Source organism: Amphiura filiformis, chromosome 14 (assembly GCF_039555335.1).
Source record: "Amphiura filiformis chromosome 14, Afil_fr2py, whole genome shotgun sequence".
Classification (NCBI taxonomy): Eukaryota; Metazoa; Echinodermata; class Ophiuroidea; order Amphilepidida; family Amphiuridae; genus Amphiura; species Amphiura filiformis.
In genome coordinates, this window is record NC_092641.1 from 10,955,785 (window position 1) to 10,973,499 (window position 17,715).

At 37.6% G+C, this 17,715-nt stretch overlaps 2 protein-coding genes across 2 annotated transcripts in view; both read left to right on the plus strand.

Moving 5' to 3' along the window:
* The first annotated feature begins 7,129 nt into the window (after positions 1–7,129).
* On the plus strand, positions 7,130–16,387 carry LOC140169187 (attractin-like protein 1). Its single transcript, XM_072192445.1, has 3 exons — positions 7,130–7,759; positions 15,003–15,166; positions 16,001–16,387. The coding sequence occupies exons 1-3, from the start codon at positions 7,447–7,449 to the stop codon at positions 16,385–16,387; spliced, it is 864 nt and encodes a 287-aa protein (XP_072048546.1). The 5' UTR covers positions 7,130–7,446.
* Positions 16,388–16,416: 29 nt separating this feature from the next.
* Positions 16,417–17,715, plus strand: part of LOC140169188 (multiple epidermal growth factor-like domains protein 8) — a 47,538-nt gene continuing 46,239 nt past the window's right edge. The window contains exons 1-2 of the mRNA XM_072192446.1: positions 16,417–16,728; positions 17,284–17,476. Coding sequence (XP_072048547.1) covers positions 16,417–16,728; positions 17,284–17,476 — 505 coding nt within the window. The remainder of the gene's footprint in view (positions 16,729–17,283; positions 17,477–17,715) is intronic.

Sequence of the window (17,715 nt, forward strand, 5' to 3'; positions counted from 1 at the left end):
TGGCTAAAACTTGATGACTGTCAGATCAGGTCCCGCCCTGATTAGAGGCCCTGGGGAGAAGGTCATTACCACTACTTTATAGATAAAGATAGCATTCCAGAACGTCTTCACTGCATCATCTTTCGCTCACTCGATTCCTCCATTGCAAATTGTTTGTTTCTGCAGGAGGTGAACTACTTATTATACCGTGCTGTTGGTACACATTGTGATAAATATAGCTCGTTGAAATAGACGTGTAATTATTCAAACATAAGAAATAAAGAGATTTTTATTTCTTCTTTGAAGTATTAAGAGAAAATATTACGCTTAATATATTCATGCTGTATATTAGACATAAAAAGTTCGTTTTAAAAAACAAAATTATATAGAGTTTATTTCCGATATTTACGTCAATAGCTCGGTGTTTTATGATAAAATATGAGGGCGCGATTTAACATAATTAATTGAAAAATAACTTCCAGGCAGTGGTATACATGTAAAATCTTTCCTTTCTTTTCTTTTCTTTCTTTCTGTGTAGTGCTGCACAACGTCCCTTTTGGAACTAGACGAGCAGAAATCCTAGTCAAGTCAGTGGACTTTTGCCGCCACCTTCCTCAATTTTTTTTTCGTTGGTTTGAAAAACTGAAGAGAAAAAAAAAAAGATTCTAGGCGCTGGCGCCCTAAAAGCAACACATTTTGATGTAGGCCTATAGTACCATTTTTTTCACAATTTTTTATATATTTTTCCGCCCCGTTTTCTTTAGTAATTTTTTTTTTGCCGCCCCCTTTTTTTTTGCTGCCCCTTCGTTTTGGCCGCCCCATGCTTTTTACCCCGGCAAAATACGCGCATGCAAGTTATACAACATAATCATTAATTTCATTTGACGACCGCTTGAAAAGCGAAAATTAACTTAGTAGGCATAGCCGCATCTAGGCGTATGTGCAATTAGCCCAATTATTTGGGTATAGGGCCACTGACCCTGCGCTTAGTTTCTTTTGAACCACAGCCTAAATGGGCTGCAAATTCCTGCAATGCAAACTAAAGGGTTTTTTTACAACCATAATGAGCCGCAATAAGGCCCCATGTCACTTCGGAAAAAACGGGAATTCGCCTAAAATGGCAAATTCGCATAAAAACGCCAAATGTTTTGTTAAATCACCTAAATATTTCTAAAATCGCCCAATTTTTTGTAAAATCGCCGAACTTTTCGTAAAATCGACATAATTTTTGTAAAATCGCCGAAATTTGTGTAAAATCGCCGAAATTTTTGTAAAATCACCGAAATGTTTGTAAAATCGCCAAAATTTTTGTAAAATCGCCAACATTTGTGTAAAATCGTTAAAATATTTGTAAAATCCATGTAATATGATTATCTAAAAATGTCAAAATAGATCTCAAATTTGTTGACTTTACTTATTTGGCCATTTTCCAAATTAATTGGAGGCTGTCAAATTAGTGATCTGTCATATATGATCCTAAATAGCTACCAAATTATTGAGATTTATCTGTCACTGAGCAGAATCATATTATTGTAAACTATTGTAAATCATTAATGAAATAATTGATAATTAATAAAATGCATAATGTTATTAAATATTTGGGCTAAAAAGGGTGTCTGTAGTTTGTATGTGCTCACTACTCACTGACATTGTGTGGGACAATCTTGAAAAGATGTTTAGAATTAAAGGTGAATTTCTGTTAGCATTATCATTATTATGACGATGATGACGATGATGATGACGATGATGATTGATGATGATGTTATTTTTCTATAATGTACGCATTTGAATATGTTGCAATTCATTATTCTGTATGCTGCACACAGCCTAGTGACACTTCTCTAGTCCCTGGGTGCAAGTTAACTGTGAGTTTACATGTAGTGTGCCACACACACACAAATACCCCCACATGACTGATGCTGTCTGATACAAGTGGTCTGATACATGCAGTTTTCACCTTCAGTTTTCACTGTTCATGGGTATGATCTTTGTATACGAGCTTGTACGGTTGGTTGGTTGAGTTGGGGTGAGTCTTTGAAATGTCAACTGTGTGGGGTGGGGTGGGATGGGGTAGGTGTGTATATAGACTATGCCATAGTCGATTTTTGATAAATGAAAATGTTATTAATCATGATGAACGCATTCAGTTGAACTCGAAATTATACTGATATTTAGTAGGCCTACATCAAAATACTAGTATAAAATGGTTATGAAAAAGTTTAGGCTATATAATTATATTTGTGACAGTAAAAGTAAAGTATAGGCCCTACGTAGGCTTATATTATTGAATGCAACATATCATAATGGCATAATTATAATGACACTTCAATACTGAACAATTCTAATTTTAGAATCTGCCAGTTTATTATCCGAAAAACCGACTATGGACTTTCACTTTTAAGCAGTACTTTACCCCGGGACTCACACACTGTCAATCATACTTGTTTATCAATAAAATCTAACCACAAGACTAAGCATGGTGGTACAATACGCGCTAGATGCATACGTTCATCCACCAGCACAAAAGCGCCGCATTCCCTAGATAGTTGTGTACCATAATGGTACCAGTACGCGTCGGGAGGATTTAAACAATAACGAGATCTGGGCGACCAATCACAAGCCAGATTCATTTTTAAAGATGCATTACATCATCACCAATTTTAGTTAGGCCAGAAATTGGCCTAACTCTCAAGGCAAAGTCAGTAGTCCACTTGGGAAGCTAACAATCAGAGGGCGTACGGTGACTGAAAAGATCAGTTGTGAAAATCTATCAACTGTGCACTCATTAATTAAATCAGAGTTTTAAGCTTAAATGTAATAGCCAGAGTAGTGCACAATTGGCAAGTGGACTACGGAGAAGTCTAGTGTGTATAGGGAGAGCGATGTGTGGTGTGGTGTGACCTTTGACATATGGCCTTGTTCTATAATTTTATCATCAAATGCTATGAAATTATGCGGAAACTTTGAAATGTTCTTTTTTTTCAGCGAATTTGTATTGTAAATTTTCAAATTAGAAACAAAATATAAAATTTTGCTCCATTTTTTTGAAATAATGAGCCGTTTTTTCAAAATGTTATACCAAATGACCCCTTCTTTCAAAACTTTATACCCAATTACCCCTTTTTCAGTTTGTTATACCCAATGACCCATTTTTATACAAATAGGCTCCTACTAAGCAATGCCAGTATAGGCAGATACCAGTCACATCAAAGTCGAATACACCCCCGCTCACCTCCAACTGTATTCATGGTATAATGTGGTGCACATCAAGCAATAACACAAGAAGTCACAAGCAAAATGTCAAATAAAGCAAAATATTTTTGAGGATATACATGTACATGTACTATGTAGGAACAAACTTAGCTGCTGAATTACATGTGAATGAATGCCCTCCCATTCGCTACTTGCACGGTTCCGCCATTATGCACTATGTGCGGGGAGAGCCTCGAACTGGCAGCATACATGAAAGGAAGAATTATGTAACCTTACACAGAACGTTATGACTAGTTCAATTCCCATTCATGTATGCTGCCAGTTCGAGGCTCTCCCCGCACATAGTGCATAATGGCGGAACCGTGCAAGTAGCGAATAGCACTAGCAGGGGATATCATCATTGTATCTTTGTGACAATTTTTGTCTGATGAGCAATCATTTTTCCCCAGTGAGCAGAACATTAATATTTAATATTTTGTTCCCAGATGGCATTTTCTGTAAAATATTGAATTTCAATCACTTAAATAACTTTCCAGGAAAGCCATGTGATGCAACATGGGCTATCCTATTGGGAGGAGAGCACCAACCATGGGGGAGGGTACAAGCTATTTTTCTGACATTTTCCTATGGGATTTTCTAAATTATTTTCAAATCAATGGGGGCATGTTAGCTTGTGCTGATATGATGTTGGTTCACATTTGTTTCGTAAACATTGAGTATGGAACAACCTGGACTTCTGAACTGTAGCTACTCTGCTGTCAGCTGTGCAACATTTGATAACAGAACTGTACTACTGCTTGAAAGCTCAAGTTAAACAGTGATTGTATCCATTGAATAGACTTCCATATAAAACATCTTTAAAATGAGAATCCCTTAAATTATATGATTTCATAACATTTGTACTAAATGCTTTTTTTAATGTAAAGATCTGTTATTGAATATTTCAATAGTAAGTGTTCATCCTGTGAATCATAAAATGGCCTCTCTGATTGAAAGTCACATTTGGCTATCTTCAGTAGATAGCACTAAAGCACTACTTGTCAAGTTGGGTTTATTTTTAAGAGCAAAGCAAACTAGCATGACATGATTGGTAAAAGTTCTCTCACAACAAGTCACAAGCCATACATTGTTATCTTCAGTAGATAGCACTGCATGTCAGTTTGGTATAATTAATGTAACCAAATAATATGACATATTTGTAATTTTGAGGGTCTTTCATAGCAAGTCATGTAACCAGTCACTTATTGCTGTCTTCAGAAGATAGTTTTCGAGCACTGAATGTCAAGCTTGGTTTAAGCAAAGTCGCATGAAAATGAAATATAAAGGTCTAGGTTTCTCATATCAAGTCAAAAGCATACATTACTGTATCTTTATTAGATAGCACTGCATGTTTAGCACGACATGTCTGTAGGCCTATGCCTAATAGTTCTCTATATCAAGTCACAAGTCATTATACCCCTGCATGTTTAGCATTACATGTCTGTTGATATATAATTATGTCTAGGTTCTCTCATAATGCCTATCAAGTCACAAGTCACACATATATATTGCTATCTTCAGTAGAAAGCACTCACATCACATCCCGTCAGTTCGAATCAGTCCGAACCACCGCTAGTCCGACTTTTTAGGGTTATGTTTAGGGTGAAGGTTAGGGTTAGGGTTAGTGTTAGGTTTAGAGATAGGTTTAGGGTTAGCGTTGGTTCAGACTGACGGGGTGTAGGCTACCTGCAATTCTTAGCCATGACTACATGTATAGGTCAGTTTGTCCAGATGACTAAATTGATTAACAAACTCCTTCTCAAGTCGTTCGTCATTCACGCTCTACTTATACAATGTTCTGAAGCCCCGGGGGCACTCCAACTTTGGAGGTGACGCGTATGTAGGGCTGTTAAGACCCCTTTTTCAGCATCGCTGTCACCCAAAGACCCCATATTTTTTACGAACACTTGCTTCGCTCCGCGCGCTCTGTCACCCGAAGACCCCTATTTTTCCATTTGATCTGTCACCCAAAGACCCTTACAAGTTCAATTTGAACAGCAACTTTTATTTATCACTGATTTTGTTACTTATTTTGAGAAAATAATGAAATTTGAAGCCATTTAGAACTAGACATTTGATTTTCGAGGTTTTTGTGGCGCTGTTTTGGTTCTCACCCAAAGATGCCATTTAAAAAAAGGTCATGTTCTCACCCAATGACCGCATATTTTTTACATTTTGCTCTCACCGAATGCCAAAAATCATGCTCTCACCCAATGACCCCATATTTTTTACATGTTGCTCTCACCGAATGCCCCTTAGTGCGAAAGCGCCAGCCCTACACCTATATCCATTTCGAATTGAAGTGCCCCCCGGGTCTGAAGCCTGACCAGTAGAATGGGAACTGATTGTTTGAGACCCCGGTGAACCTAAGTGTTTAGCTAAAAATTGACAGCAGACTGCGTAAACACATTTATGACAAGATATTGCCATAGAATTTGTCTACATTTCCAAAAAGATGAATGAAACTTCCCAGAAATCAGGTGAGTAGCCTATACAATGAAGTACAACGTCGATGGATTAAAAGGGGCATGTATTTTAGCTTATTCAGTTGTTTTGTTTTACTCATGTAGGTATAAGCTTATGAAGTAGGTAAGCTTACACGAGCAAAACAAAACCACTAAAGCTCAAATGCTCTTTAACCCACATAACGTTTAATATTATTTGTACTTACTTTATAATCACCTGATCTATTTGAATCATTTGCCTTAATCATGTTAATCAGAGATCGTACTATAGGGTCATTCTTTGGTAAGGTGCCTATATTAATTTTGCAGTCCCACCAATTTCACGGGTTATAACTATAATATGTAACAGGATTTTTTGTATATTTTTTCAGAAATGTTGAATATTGAAATTAATTTCATATCTTAAAGCATCAAAATACTGGATGAAGTTCTTACTTTTGAGAAAATTGCTTCTATATACAGGGTGTCACAACCCAAAAAATCTCATGTCCCGATTGGGATCATTAAAACTTTTGATGCTTATATCTCTTAGTGGTTAATTTCAGCAGCGTAAAAAACACCGGGAATAACAAACTATTTGTTGTCTATCACTGATTGTGGGAAATGTTATTGCAACACATCTTTGATAGCATAGCAAAGAGTGAAAATAATTTCACTCTTTATGTCTAAAATTTCCTGTCCTGAAATTTGCATCATTTACTGTCACAAAAAATTGAAGGCGCTCAGAGAAGAAGACCAATTTTGGTTAAAAAGTCATATATTTGACTTGGAGAGAACGAGCTCAATTCATTTGGACATATTTTGCCCTTATGTTGGCGCAATGAATTCAACAAAACTAAACATTTCTTCACACACAGTGGCGTGTCTGGGGAGGGCTTTGGGTGCTGAAGCCCCCCGCACTTTGTGATCATGCCAAAATCAGCCGTTTTTTGGCGATTTCCCGCATACCTCTGAAAGCCCCTCGCTATAACTGTGAAAGCCCCCCTGAGCCCCCGCAGGAAAAGATCCTGAACACACCAGTGCATACAGGTGGGTCATTATCTGGGTATGCCAGGCAAACCTTTAGGCCTAACTTCGAGCAGTTTTATGCAACTTTATTAAAAAGTTTGGGCAACTTTGCGAAATGTTTAGGCAGCTCCCCCCCGGGAGACAACTTTGCAAAATGTTTAGGCAACTTAATGCAACTTTGTCTATTTTGAGTTTTGGACAATCTTAGGCTGTGTGGGCAATTTCCCCTATGACATAGGGCCTTGTTTTCTGCTCTTGTGTTCAGAAGCTTTCAGACATGTTTCATACTTACTTCAATGTTCCAATAAATCGAAGTACCCCCTCTCCCATGATGTATTATAATAGCAAAATATAAATTGAAGAAATCAACAGATGGCGCTATTACACAACCAATCACGTATGCAAATTAAATGGGTCAGCAGCCCTTTCCGATCGACAGATTCCGAGGGCATCGGGAATAAATTGCCAAAGAAAAACATCGTAAAAATACTATTTTCTTTCCATATGTCCCTCTTAAAAGGCAATATTCCAAAAAATCACAACGTCCGGTTTGAAGGGGATGTGATTGTGAGTAAATATGGGCAGTGAAAGATGTGATTTTGGGCATCGATAGTGGTAAGTCTTCGACGACTCTCTTGTCATTGTGACTTTATCATAGACAGCTGATCCAATATGGCGTCGAACTCTGTTTGATAAAAGACTCCAAGGCAACATTATAGACATCAAAAACAGCCAAATAATCATGATGGAAGAAACACTTTCCAGTTGCTTTTGTAAGGCGATATTTCCTGAATCACACAGACTAAGATTGGACAGATTTCATGGTACAGAATTATGGAAAAGTGGTCGGTTACGTTGTGAGAGAATGAGAATCGGATTTTCATCTCCGAGTCAAGTGTGTGTTTTGTTACTTTTAATCCTTGGATCATTCCCATCTACTGCATTGGCCTCATGTACTGGACTTGGGCGATCTGTGTTGACAGATTTACAAGGAACAATTACAGATGGGGATGGCAAGTATCCAGAGGATGAACACTGTGAATGGTTAATTTTAGGTAAGTATTTAAAAAGCAAATGCATGCATGATCAGTGACAGTCATGCATGACAGTAGTCATTTACCATGTTTACCTAGTTCACCACATAAACTTGTACTTGTTTTTGTAGGGCTCAGAATTCGGACCGCTCGCCAATAAGTTTACTGTCATTGCGTATTTTGAAATTGTTGATGTTTTAATGATCCCCGATTTCCGGTCGATTATTTATCACGTCACTTACTCGAGAACTAGCTTCGAATTTGCACACGATAGTTACGCATTTGATGCTAGTGGCAGTGCTTTGCTATTGTTTTTCAGTCGGACAGCGGTGCAATTTTTAGCCCCCGAGGTTATTTATTCTGTAAATGCTGAAATTTGGATGAAAGTTATTTTGATGAGTCAACTGTAGGCCTATCTTTTGAGCAAGATCTGCCTATTTTGGACAGTCTAATTTTTTTGCTGAAGTGTAATTTTAGCAACATTTTTGATGCAATCGCCAGTTGTGATCGGCTGTGTTTACTTCTGAACTTCCATTGCTTTACACGGTGTCATGCTTCAGCGAATCCGACTAGATTTTGAATGCAATGGTCTTTAGCCTAGAATGTAAAGCTATCGGTGAGCAAATTCTTGGCTAGACTTCTCGAGCAAGATTTACTTTGAAAAACTTGCATAGCAAATTAAAGGTGATGTTCTTATAATATTAGCATACCCCCCGGTATGTTTACATTGTAAAATATTCCTATACAAGCTGATACTTGTGTAACACAACAGGTTATCCAAAATGGGAAGCATTTTGCTGCATGACACAAGTTAAATCGAACCCTGGCGGAAAACACAGCTGGCAACCGATCATGACGACGGGCGATTGCATCAAAAATTTTGTTGTAATTCATTGGCATTGCACTCGTTTGCACATAAGCTTAAATTTAGACTGTCCAAAATAGGCAACCTTTGCCTTGTTGCTCTTATAAAAAATATACAGTTGACTTACCAAAAGAACTATCATCAACATTTTTACTTGAGAACTCTAGCTTCGAATTTGCACACAATAGTTCTGCATTCGATGCTAGAGTACGTTGCTATCTTTTTTCGGTCAGACAGCGTAGACATTTTTTGCAACGGATGTTTTCTTTTGAAATTTGTATGAAAGTTGATGAGTCAAGTCAGTCCACTGTAGGCCTACATGCAGGCTTCCCGTTAGTGTGCGTCATTGCGTCCAGATGAGTATTTTACACATTTGGACGCAAGTTCACATGGCTAATCAAGTATTTTTGCGTCCATGTCACATGCATGTGGATGAGACAAAACTTTCAAATTTTATCATTAATTGATGATAAAAATAAGAAATTTTATTCTTTTATATTTTAAGATAATAAAAGCCCCAAAATTTTGACCCACCTGCTGAGAATTGAAGTAAATTCTGCAATATTTGTAAATGCAACGTCAGGAAATCGTGCACTTTTTGCATGCTTTCCGAACGATCGCTGTTTGTTTGATGGCTGGGGAAGTCCCGATTGATTTGTTTACAAGTAAGCACGTGCCGCTAGTTAATGTTTATTTAATTATTTATCACAACCTGACAATATTCAATTTTTAATAATATTTTAAGTTTATTTTCTCATAAATAATCTAGGTTTCCTTTATTAGTATTATTGTTACGATGAATAATTTAAGCAATTTTAAAGACAAAATCGAAATGATAACCCTTTTTCGTATTATTTGTGGCAGCGCGTGTTTTAGTTTTTGTAGCATCAACAACACATTAATTTAAAAAAAGAATGCGGAAGTGAAAGTATGAACGAAAATTGCTCAAGATTGACAGACCTGTTTTTGCACCTGTTTTTGACCACGTTTCGGACCAAAACTGACACAGAAATGAGAAAAATTATCATAGCGAATGGAGATGGAATATCACGGCGAAAATGCACTTTTATTTTTTTTTAACAATCAACATTTGATGAGGTGTCCCTGGGTACGTGTGTATCGTCATAATCGTGAATTTCAGATGGACGCACAAAAATCTGTCTGGACGCAAGTTTTTGCAACCTCGTCAGCAAACTTGCGTCATTACGGACGCACATTTTTAAAACCTTAACGGGAACCCTGCCTACATGTATCTGTTGAGTAAAATTAATTTTGTCTAATGTGACCGTTAACAGTCTAAAATTTTGTTGAAGTGCAATTTTAGCAACATTTTTGATGTGATCGCCCGTCGTGATCGGCTGTGTATACTTCTGTTCTGAATCGGAACTTCCATTGCTTTACATGGTGTCATGCTTCAACGAATCTGATTAGATTTTGAATGCAAAGGTCTCTAGCCTCGAATGCGAAGCTATCGGTTGGCAAATTTGTGGCTAGACTGAGCAATTCAGAAGTAAACACAGGCTCACGTACAGCTGACCACATCCACATTGTTCGCATAAAAGTTGTTGCTAAAATAGCACCAGGGACTGAGCTTTCGGGCGTGCTAGTGCGATCGCACGCTTAAAATGGTGCTGATAAGCACAACTAATCACTAGCCTAAATTTTAGGTCAATAAATGTACAATACAATCGTCTTACATCGTAAGATTGCCCACAACGTTTGTTGCAAAATGGTGATTGAATATTCATGACATGATGTCATTATCTCGGGCATTCTCGGCCAATTATAATACTACGGTATGTTTGCCGACTGTGTGCATTTTTATGAATGAAGTTTGTAGAATTTACTACACATGTGTACGTCTGGATTTTATCGAAGATTAACAAATCGAACTTTGGTGGGTATTTCCCTGTGACCCTTGACAGATTCTAGCAAAAGTACATTTGTATTCCTGCCCCAGGTCCTTTCCAAAAGCAAAATTTCAACGTTCAGTTGCTGTCTCAGATTTTCTGTCATACATGTACGTACTGCACTATATTGGACAAGAGGTTTGTTGACAAAATGTGCTTTTGCTGCTGGCTAGCCTATTTCGTGAGCGTGGAGCAAATAAATAAAGTTCTAATTCATTGAAAGTTTTCACATTGCCCTTTTTTGGAAAACAAAATGCCAAACGCAGTGAAACTTAAAAGTGGAATCTCTCCTAATAACAGCATCATACCCATGTTTATGGGTATGATGCTGTTATTACTCCATATTCCAGAAAAATACAGCACTAATTTTTTGGGATTAAAAAAATGTTATCAAGTTCTGCCAAATGAAACATAGCTCACTCCTAATCCTTTAGTTAGTCCTAACTGGCAATAAAAGAAAAAAATCAATATTTTACTAATTTCTAGAAAAACGAGCCAAAAACATGCATTTTCGGCATATTTTCTGACAATGGAGTCACAAAAATCAAAGACTTGGAACAAGTGTAAGCATTCAAAATCTTGAGTATATGCCGAAATTTTGTTATAATTTTCACTTTTTTGTGTTTCTTTAATTAAATTATCGGTTATCAGATTGAAACATGTCTATTCCAAAAATTAATCTGCATAAACTGAAATTAGTCTTGATACAAGTCTTTGGGCTTGAATGTCACAGCATACGAAAAACACCCTAAAAACGCATGTTTTTGGCCCTTATTTCCAAAAATTGACCAAATATTAAAATTTGACTTTTATTGCCAGTTAGGACTAACTAAAGGATTATTAGCTATGTTTAATTGGGCAAAACAGGATAATATTTTTTTAATTCCAAAAAATTAGTGCTGTATTTTTCTGGAATGGGTAGTAGGGATGGCATCGCAATGCCATGGTTGAGAAGATTTGTGTAAGGAAACACCTCAATGCTATTTGTTGAGATCATGCGCAGAATTTTTCATCGACAAGATTTTGTAAGATTTTTGGGTGTTAGGGTTAATCTATGATTGTACTTGTAGGTATAGGTAATGAGTGCGGCCTGATTGTAGTGCAGGGCAGTGGCATGTATACATTAAAATATAGTGTAAACCCATTGCTATGGTAATTAATCACTGTTACATCACTAACATCTACAGCAGTGCCTACCAACCATCACATGTCTGTCAATCACTTATTACGAATCATCCACATTATACATTATGCTATTTATAGAGTTCTATTTGTGGTCAAGTCAGTTGCTGACAATTTCTTTGGCAAACTCAATCTTATGGCCATCGGGGGCCTACCAGAGAAGATATGTTGTGCCCTTCCCAGAATCCTTAGCAACATGATGCATTGTTTAAATGAAGCCTGGGTCCTGGGGTCGAAACCTGGGGGTACCAAGCAACTTCTTACATGTAGTTCACCTGCTCTCTTTTATCATTCTTTCACTTTCCTGCAACCAAAAACCACTTTGAGGATTAGACAGGCATAAGAATAAGAATTTTCAGTTTAAAAACTGAATTCATTTTTTTAATATAAATTTCCGCAACTTTATTTAATTTCAGCCTGTTTTTGGTACATTTTGCCCAATCTCACACGCATTTTAATTTTTTTTTTTTTTTTTTTAGCAAAGTGCAATCTCATGCCTGGTAATGAAGGGAGGTGGCCACAATTTTTTGTACATGTACCTCACATTGAGACCTGTGACATCAAAATAATCCGATTCCCAAATTTTGAGTTAAATTGCATGTGAGGTTTTTGGTACCCAGAAACAAAAGTGTTTCACAACAGCCCCATGGGGGGATGAGGCTAGCTAGTACCGTTACCATACATGTCGCTCTTACTTTCGAAACATCTTAACAGAACATAATTTTCGGACCTTGGATTACGAATCAGCTCGAGCTTCGGATGCCAAATTTCCATTTTGATTAGGACTAAGTGAGAGGGTGAGGCTGTCAATGTGAGTGGTCACAATCTTTGTAATAAAATACATGAATTTCCCCCTTGGCGAATGCATACATAAAGCTTCAACATAGATTTCCTGTGTGTAGGCTGGTGAGTACCATTGGGAGTACATGTTAATTTACAGATCAGTGTTGTTGGTCTGAGACTGTAGCACAGGCTGAGCTATAAATAAGGGAAATTCATGATCAAAAGGAGTGGAGAAATCATCAAAAGTCGCCCAATTGGGCTACCAAATCGCAGGCTTGGCAACCCTACCTGAATCATGGGTAAAATCACTGAAAAGTTACACCAATTATGGATAGGAAACAGTGAAATGTTGCAGAAATCCCCCAATTGGGCTACCAAATCATGGTTTTGGAAACACTGGTGGCAACTCTGTTGTGGACTCCCAGTAAAATCTTTAAATGTTTCGAGTGTGTATACGCATTAAAAACAAATCAATAGAAACAAGACAAACTCGTTTTCTTCATGTGCAGAAGTAATATTGATTTTTGAAGACAAAAGCCATTGAGGTAGTCTCCAACGTCATCATGTAGTGGTACTGTATTGCACATAATATTATGAAAATGATTTGTGCACCAGGCCTACAGGCTCAGCTGCACATTCATTATTGAATGTTTTTTGTATGGCTGTCAATGTAGTATCATGTACATGTATGTACGTGTATATGATGGCAGAATTATTTAATTAACTGGGCAACATTCATGTGACTGCTCACAGAACTAATGTTCAACAACAGCATGGAAAAAAGGGTGAAATAAATTTATTACATTATTGAAAAGGCAGGATTTTAAGACATCCCGAAATGTGGCCATAAAAGGACAAAAATCCTGAATTTGATGATCAAATTTGCTAAGAAAGCAAGGTATTTTATTTTAGCACTTACAAAAAGAGCAAACAATTTTTTTACAGGTGTACCATACAACAGTATGGAAAGTTAGGGGAAGGGAAGATATTAATTAATTAGAAGAAAAAAAGTTTTTTTAACATTTCACAGAATTTGACATGGAAATTGTCTAAGAAAAGAAGGTATTTTAATAGCATAAAAGTGCAAACATTATAATTGGTAAAAAGTGGGGGTGATACCTCTTTCTGTAGTGTGTTTTGGTTTGATGGGCCCTCATAATGCTGAATGCTGTGCACAAGGTTAGGATCCTTGTGGATATTTAGATCTGTTGCCTAATTTACATCCCTGGAAAAGGAAGCCGGCTGAGTGTTGACAACAGGAAAAGGGTAACACGTAGCTCAAAATACATGAGGGCTACGCACAATTTCAACAAAAATTTCACAAAATATTGTCACTGGCTAAAAAGGACCCCATGGAAAGGACCCCAAGGCCTTTCTTGCATAGAATCTCTCCAAAATAGCCATCATAATCAAAATTGTTATTTTGAGCCATTCAGGGTTGTAGCTAGCCCAAGTTAAGGTTGGTCTGAACCCTGGAATTATGAAAACTTTCGGGCCTCATAACTGCTAAATTATTAGTCTAAAGAATATAAAAGTATACATTTTTAGAATGGAAATGACTTGATGAATTCATCTGTGAGGTCCAATTTGGGCCAAAATGCCCATTTTTGGAGAAAATCCCAAAAAACGGGTTTTTTGTCCCAAATTTTTTCGTGCAACGTAACAAAAAAAATTGTTTGGCCAAAATTTTTTTTTTATTAATTTTTAAAAACTAGATAAAAATATCTCGGGATGGTTTTTTCATTTTTTTGAATTTTGACCTAATAGTTCTAATGTATTCGTTGGTCGCAACACATAGTGGCGTACGTGAAGGACAAACTGCGTTTCCGAGCAAAACGTTTTTGAAGGATATATGCTACTAGTAACGGAGTCATTACTCCTCCACTGTTTTTCTCTCAGTGGCCCGATTCCATTTGAAATGAAAGTTCAAGGTTCAAACTAATAGAGGATAATAGTTACCTCTAAACTTATACGGCACGATGTGAAACAGAAAATTTGAAAGACAAGTTGTATACTCTCAGTATACAACTTGTCTTTCAAATTTGGTTTTAATTTTTATCCTTTGAAAAAGAAAAGTCTTGTCTTTTCGATACATCAGGTTTTTACTTTGTTAGCAGTCAAGTTAGCTCAATCAGTAAGGGCGTTCGACTATGGTGCGAGAGGTTGCGGGTTCAAACCCTGGTGGTGCCTAGTATGCTCTCATGGAAAAATTGAGTGAGCTTGAAATTCCCCTGGGTAAGGAACTCACTGCTAATTTGTCTTGTTGTAACCCGTACAAAACTCGGGGAGCTGATCCTGGTTGCGATGGTTATTTGTGGTATATCTAGGGTGTGCGCTCTCATCAAAGTCCCTGAATTGTTAACATTTGATGCTGTGTCACATTTTCTTTGTTCTTACATCACGATAACAAAAGATATAGCCCTATGCATCTGTTTCCAAAATCATCTCATTCTCAAATAAATTTCTTTCTCATTAGAAAACACGATTAATAATAATTTTTGCGTACTTTTGTTGTATTTTTCAGCTCCAAGCCCCAACATGAAGATCCAGCTAACATTCAAGCATTTCTCCACGGAGTGTAGCTATGATTATCTGTCCATATTTGATGGGGATTCCTTCAGCAGTCCAAAGATAGCAACATTTAGTGGCGATAGAACCCCATTACCAGTTGTAGCTAGTTCAGGAAAGGTAAGCTGAGTGGGTACCCCAAGGCTCGGTCTTAGGACCTCTTTTGTTTAATTAGTTCAGGAGTTGGTGTTACAATGTGCAACACCAAGTCTCCTAAAAAGGACCTAGGTAAGCTGAGGGGAATATGTAAAATGAACAAAAATTAACAAACAAACAATAAAAACAAGTGAGAAACTAATAACAATTAAACAAAACAGAGTGATCATCATACAGGATATTTTCACAATGTGAGAAATGAATTGATTGAATTATTTAATTTAAAACCACCTGCAGAATCAAAATAAAGTAATTTTATATATTTTAAATATTAAAATAAACAAACAAAAACTTCAGGCAAAGTTTTATTGAAATTGATTGAAGCCTTCTGCACAAAAAATATTAAAAACAACAACAAAAATGCAAGTGTTGGTTTGATGGAAAAAAAAAGAATGAACTAGAGCACGAATGTCAGGCGGTGGCTTTGAACTAGAGTTGTTAAGGTTCAATAGCAATGAATGTCAGGTGGTGGTTTCTGATTTTGATGACCTCTGCATGACATTTGATTAGGTGTTCATTTATAAACTTACGAAATGGAACAGCCAATTTTTATTTTGCAAAGTGCAGCAACTTCTCCTGTTAATAGTATGTTTGATATGAATGTGTGATTGTTAATTGCTCACATCTTTGGAACTGGTTGTTCAATGTAAACGGGGTTTTCTGCAAAATCCAGCTTTTTACTATCCGATAAGAAACTGAAAAGTTAATATTTCCGAGTTCTAACTGATTTTGCTTGATCGCATCACATATGTCAAATTATACTAAGATCTGTATCTTGTCTGTTCAATATTATTTCAGATGTTGATATATCTGTATAGCGACACTAACTACAATCTAAATGGGACGGAAGCCACATACGTGATTCAAAACTGCACCAATAACTGCTCCGGTCATGGTACCTGTGACGAGGTGACACATACGTGTAACTGCAACACATGGTATATTGGAGAGGCATGTGAATACAGCGCATGTCCCAATGACTGTGGTAATGACGGTAATGGCGCATGTGATCAAACTGCTATGGTAAGTTTTGTGGGTGTTTGTATGGGTCATGGCACCTGTGACGAGGTCACACATACGTGTAACTGCAACACATGGTATATTGAGAGGCATGTGAATACAGCGCATGTCCCAATGACTGTGGTAATGACGGTAATGGCGCATGTGATCAAACTGCTATGGTAAGTTTTGTGGGTGTGTGTAGGGGTGTTTGTATGGGTCATGGCACCTGTGGCGAGGTGACACATACGTGTAACTGCAACACATGGTATATTGGAGAGGCATGTGAATACAGCGCATGTCCCAATGACTGTGGTAATGACGGTAATGGCGCATGTGATCAAACTGCTATGGTAAGTTTTGTGGGTGTGTGTAGGGGTGTTTGTGGGCGGGGTCATGGCACCTGTGGCGAGGTGACACATACGTGTAACTGCAACACATGGTATATTGGAGAGGCATGTGAATACAGCGCATGTCCCAATGACTGTGGTAATGACGGTAATGGCGCATGTGATCAAACTGCTATGGTAAGTTGTGTGGGTGTGTGTGGGCGGGGTCTTGGCACCTGTGATGAGGCCACACATACATGTAACTACAACACACATATTGGAGAGGCATGTGAATACAGCGCATGTCCCAATGACTTTGGTAATGACGGTAATGGCACATGTGATCAAACTGCAATGGTAAGTTGTGGGGTGTGTGTGTGTGGGGGGTTGTGGCACCTATGAGGTCAAATGGGACGGAAGCCACTTACGTGATTCAAAACTGCACCAATGACTGCTCCGGTCATGGGACATGTGACGAGGTCACACATACTTGTAACTGCAACACATGGTATAAGCCTTTGCGAGTACACCCGAGATGTCGTCATTTGACGTCAGTATGTGTCACACCAATGCGGACATCTTTTAGCGAACATACTTACTGCACATACTGAACTGCACATTTCAAGTCGGCGTGACGTCAAATGACAACATCCCAGGTGTACTCGCAAAGGCTTCTGGGATTTAACAAAAAGGTCAATAAAAAAAAATAGCATGTTCAATAGAATTATCATGTATGTTTTGTTTCTCCTTCAGCCCAAATCCAAGTGCAAGTGTTTGTCTGGGTTTGTTGGTGAAAGCTGCAACTTAGCTACCCAGAGCAATACCGGGTGGGGTAGCACTGTGCTAGTGTCATCTGGTATTCAAGCCACTGATTTTACCTTCACACCAAGGACAGGACACGGGGCAGTCTATCACGATGGCACAGATAGATTATATGTGTTTGGAGGTAAGTTTCCATTAGGGATGTGTCGACCCAACCTTGAGCTGAATCGGCCGATCCCGATCAGTACAAGACCAAAAATAAAAGGTCCTACATGCCTTGATAAATTAAATAAGATGCCCTCTATAATTGGTGATCATCAACTGTTACTGATGGCTAATAGTTGAAACGAGGAAAACAAAGTCTTGAATTTATAAACTTTTCCGGTATGACATTTGAAGCCTAAATACTGATTTTACATGAAA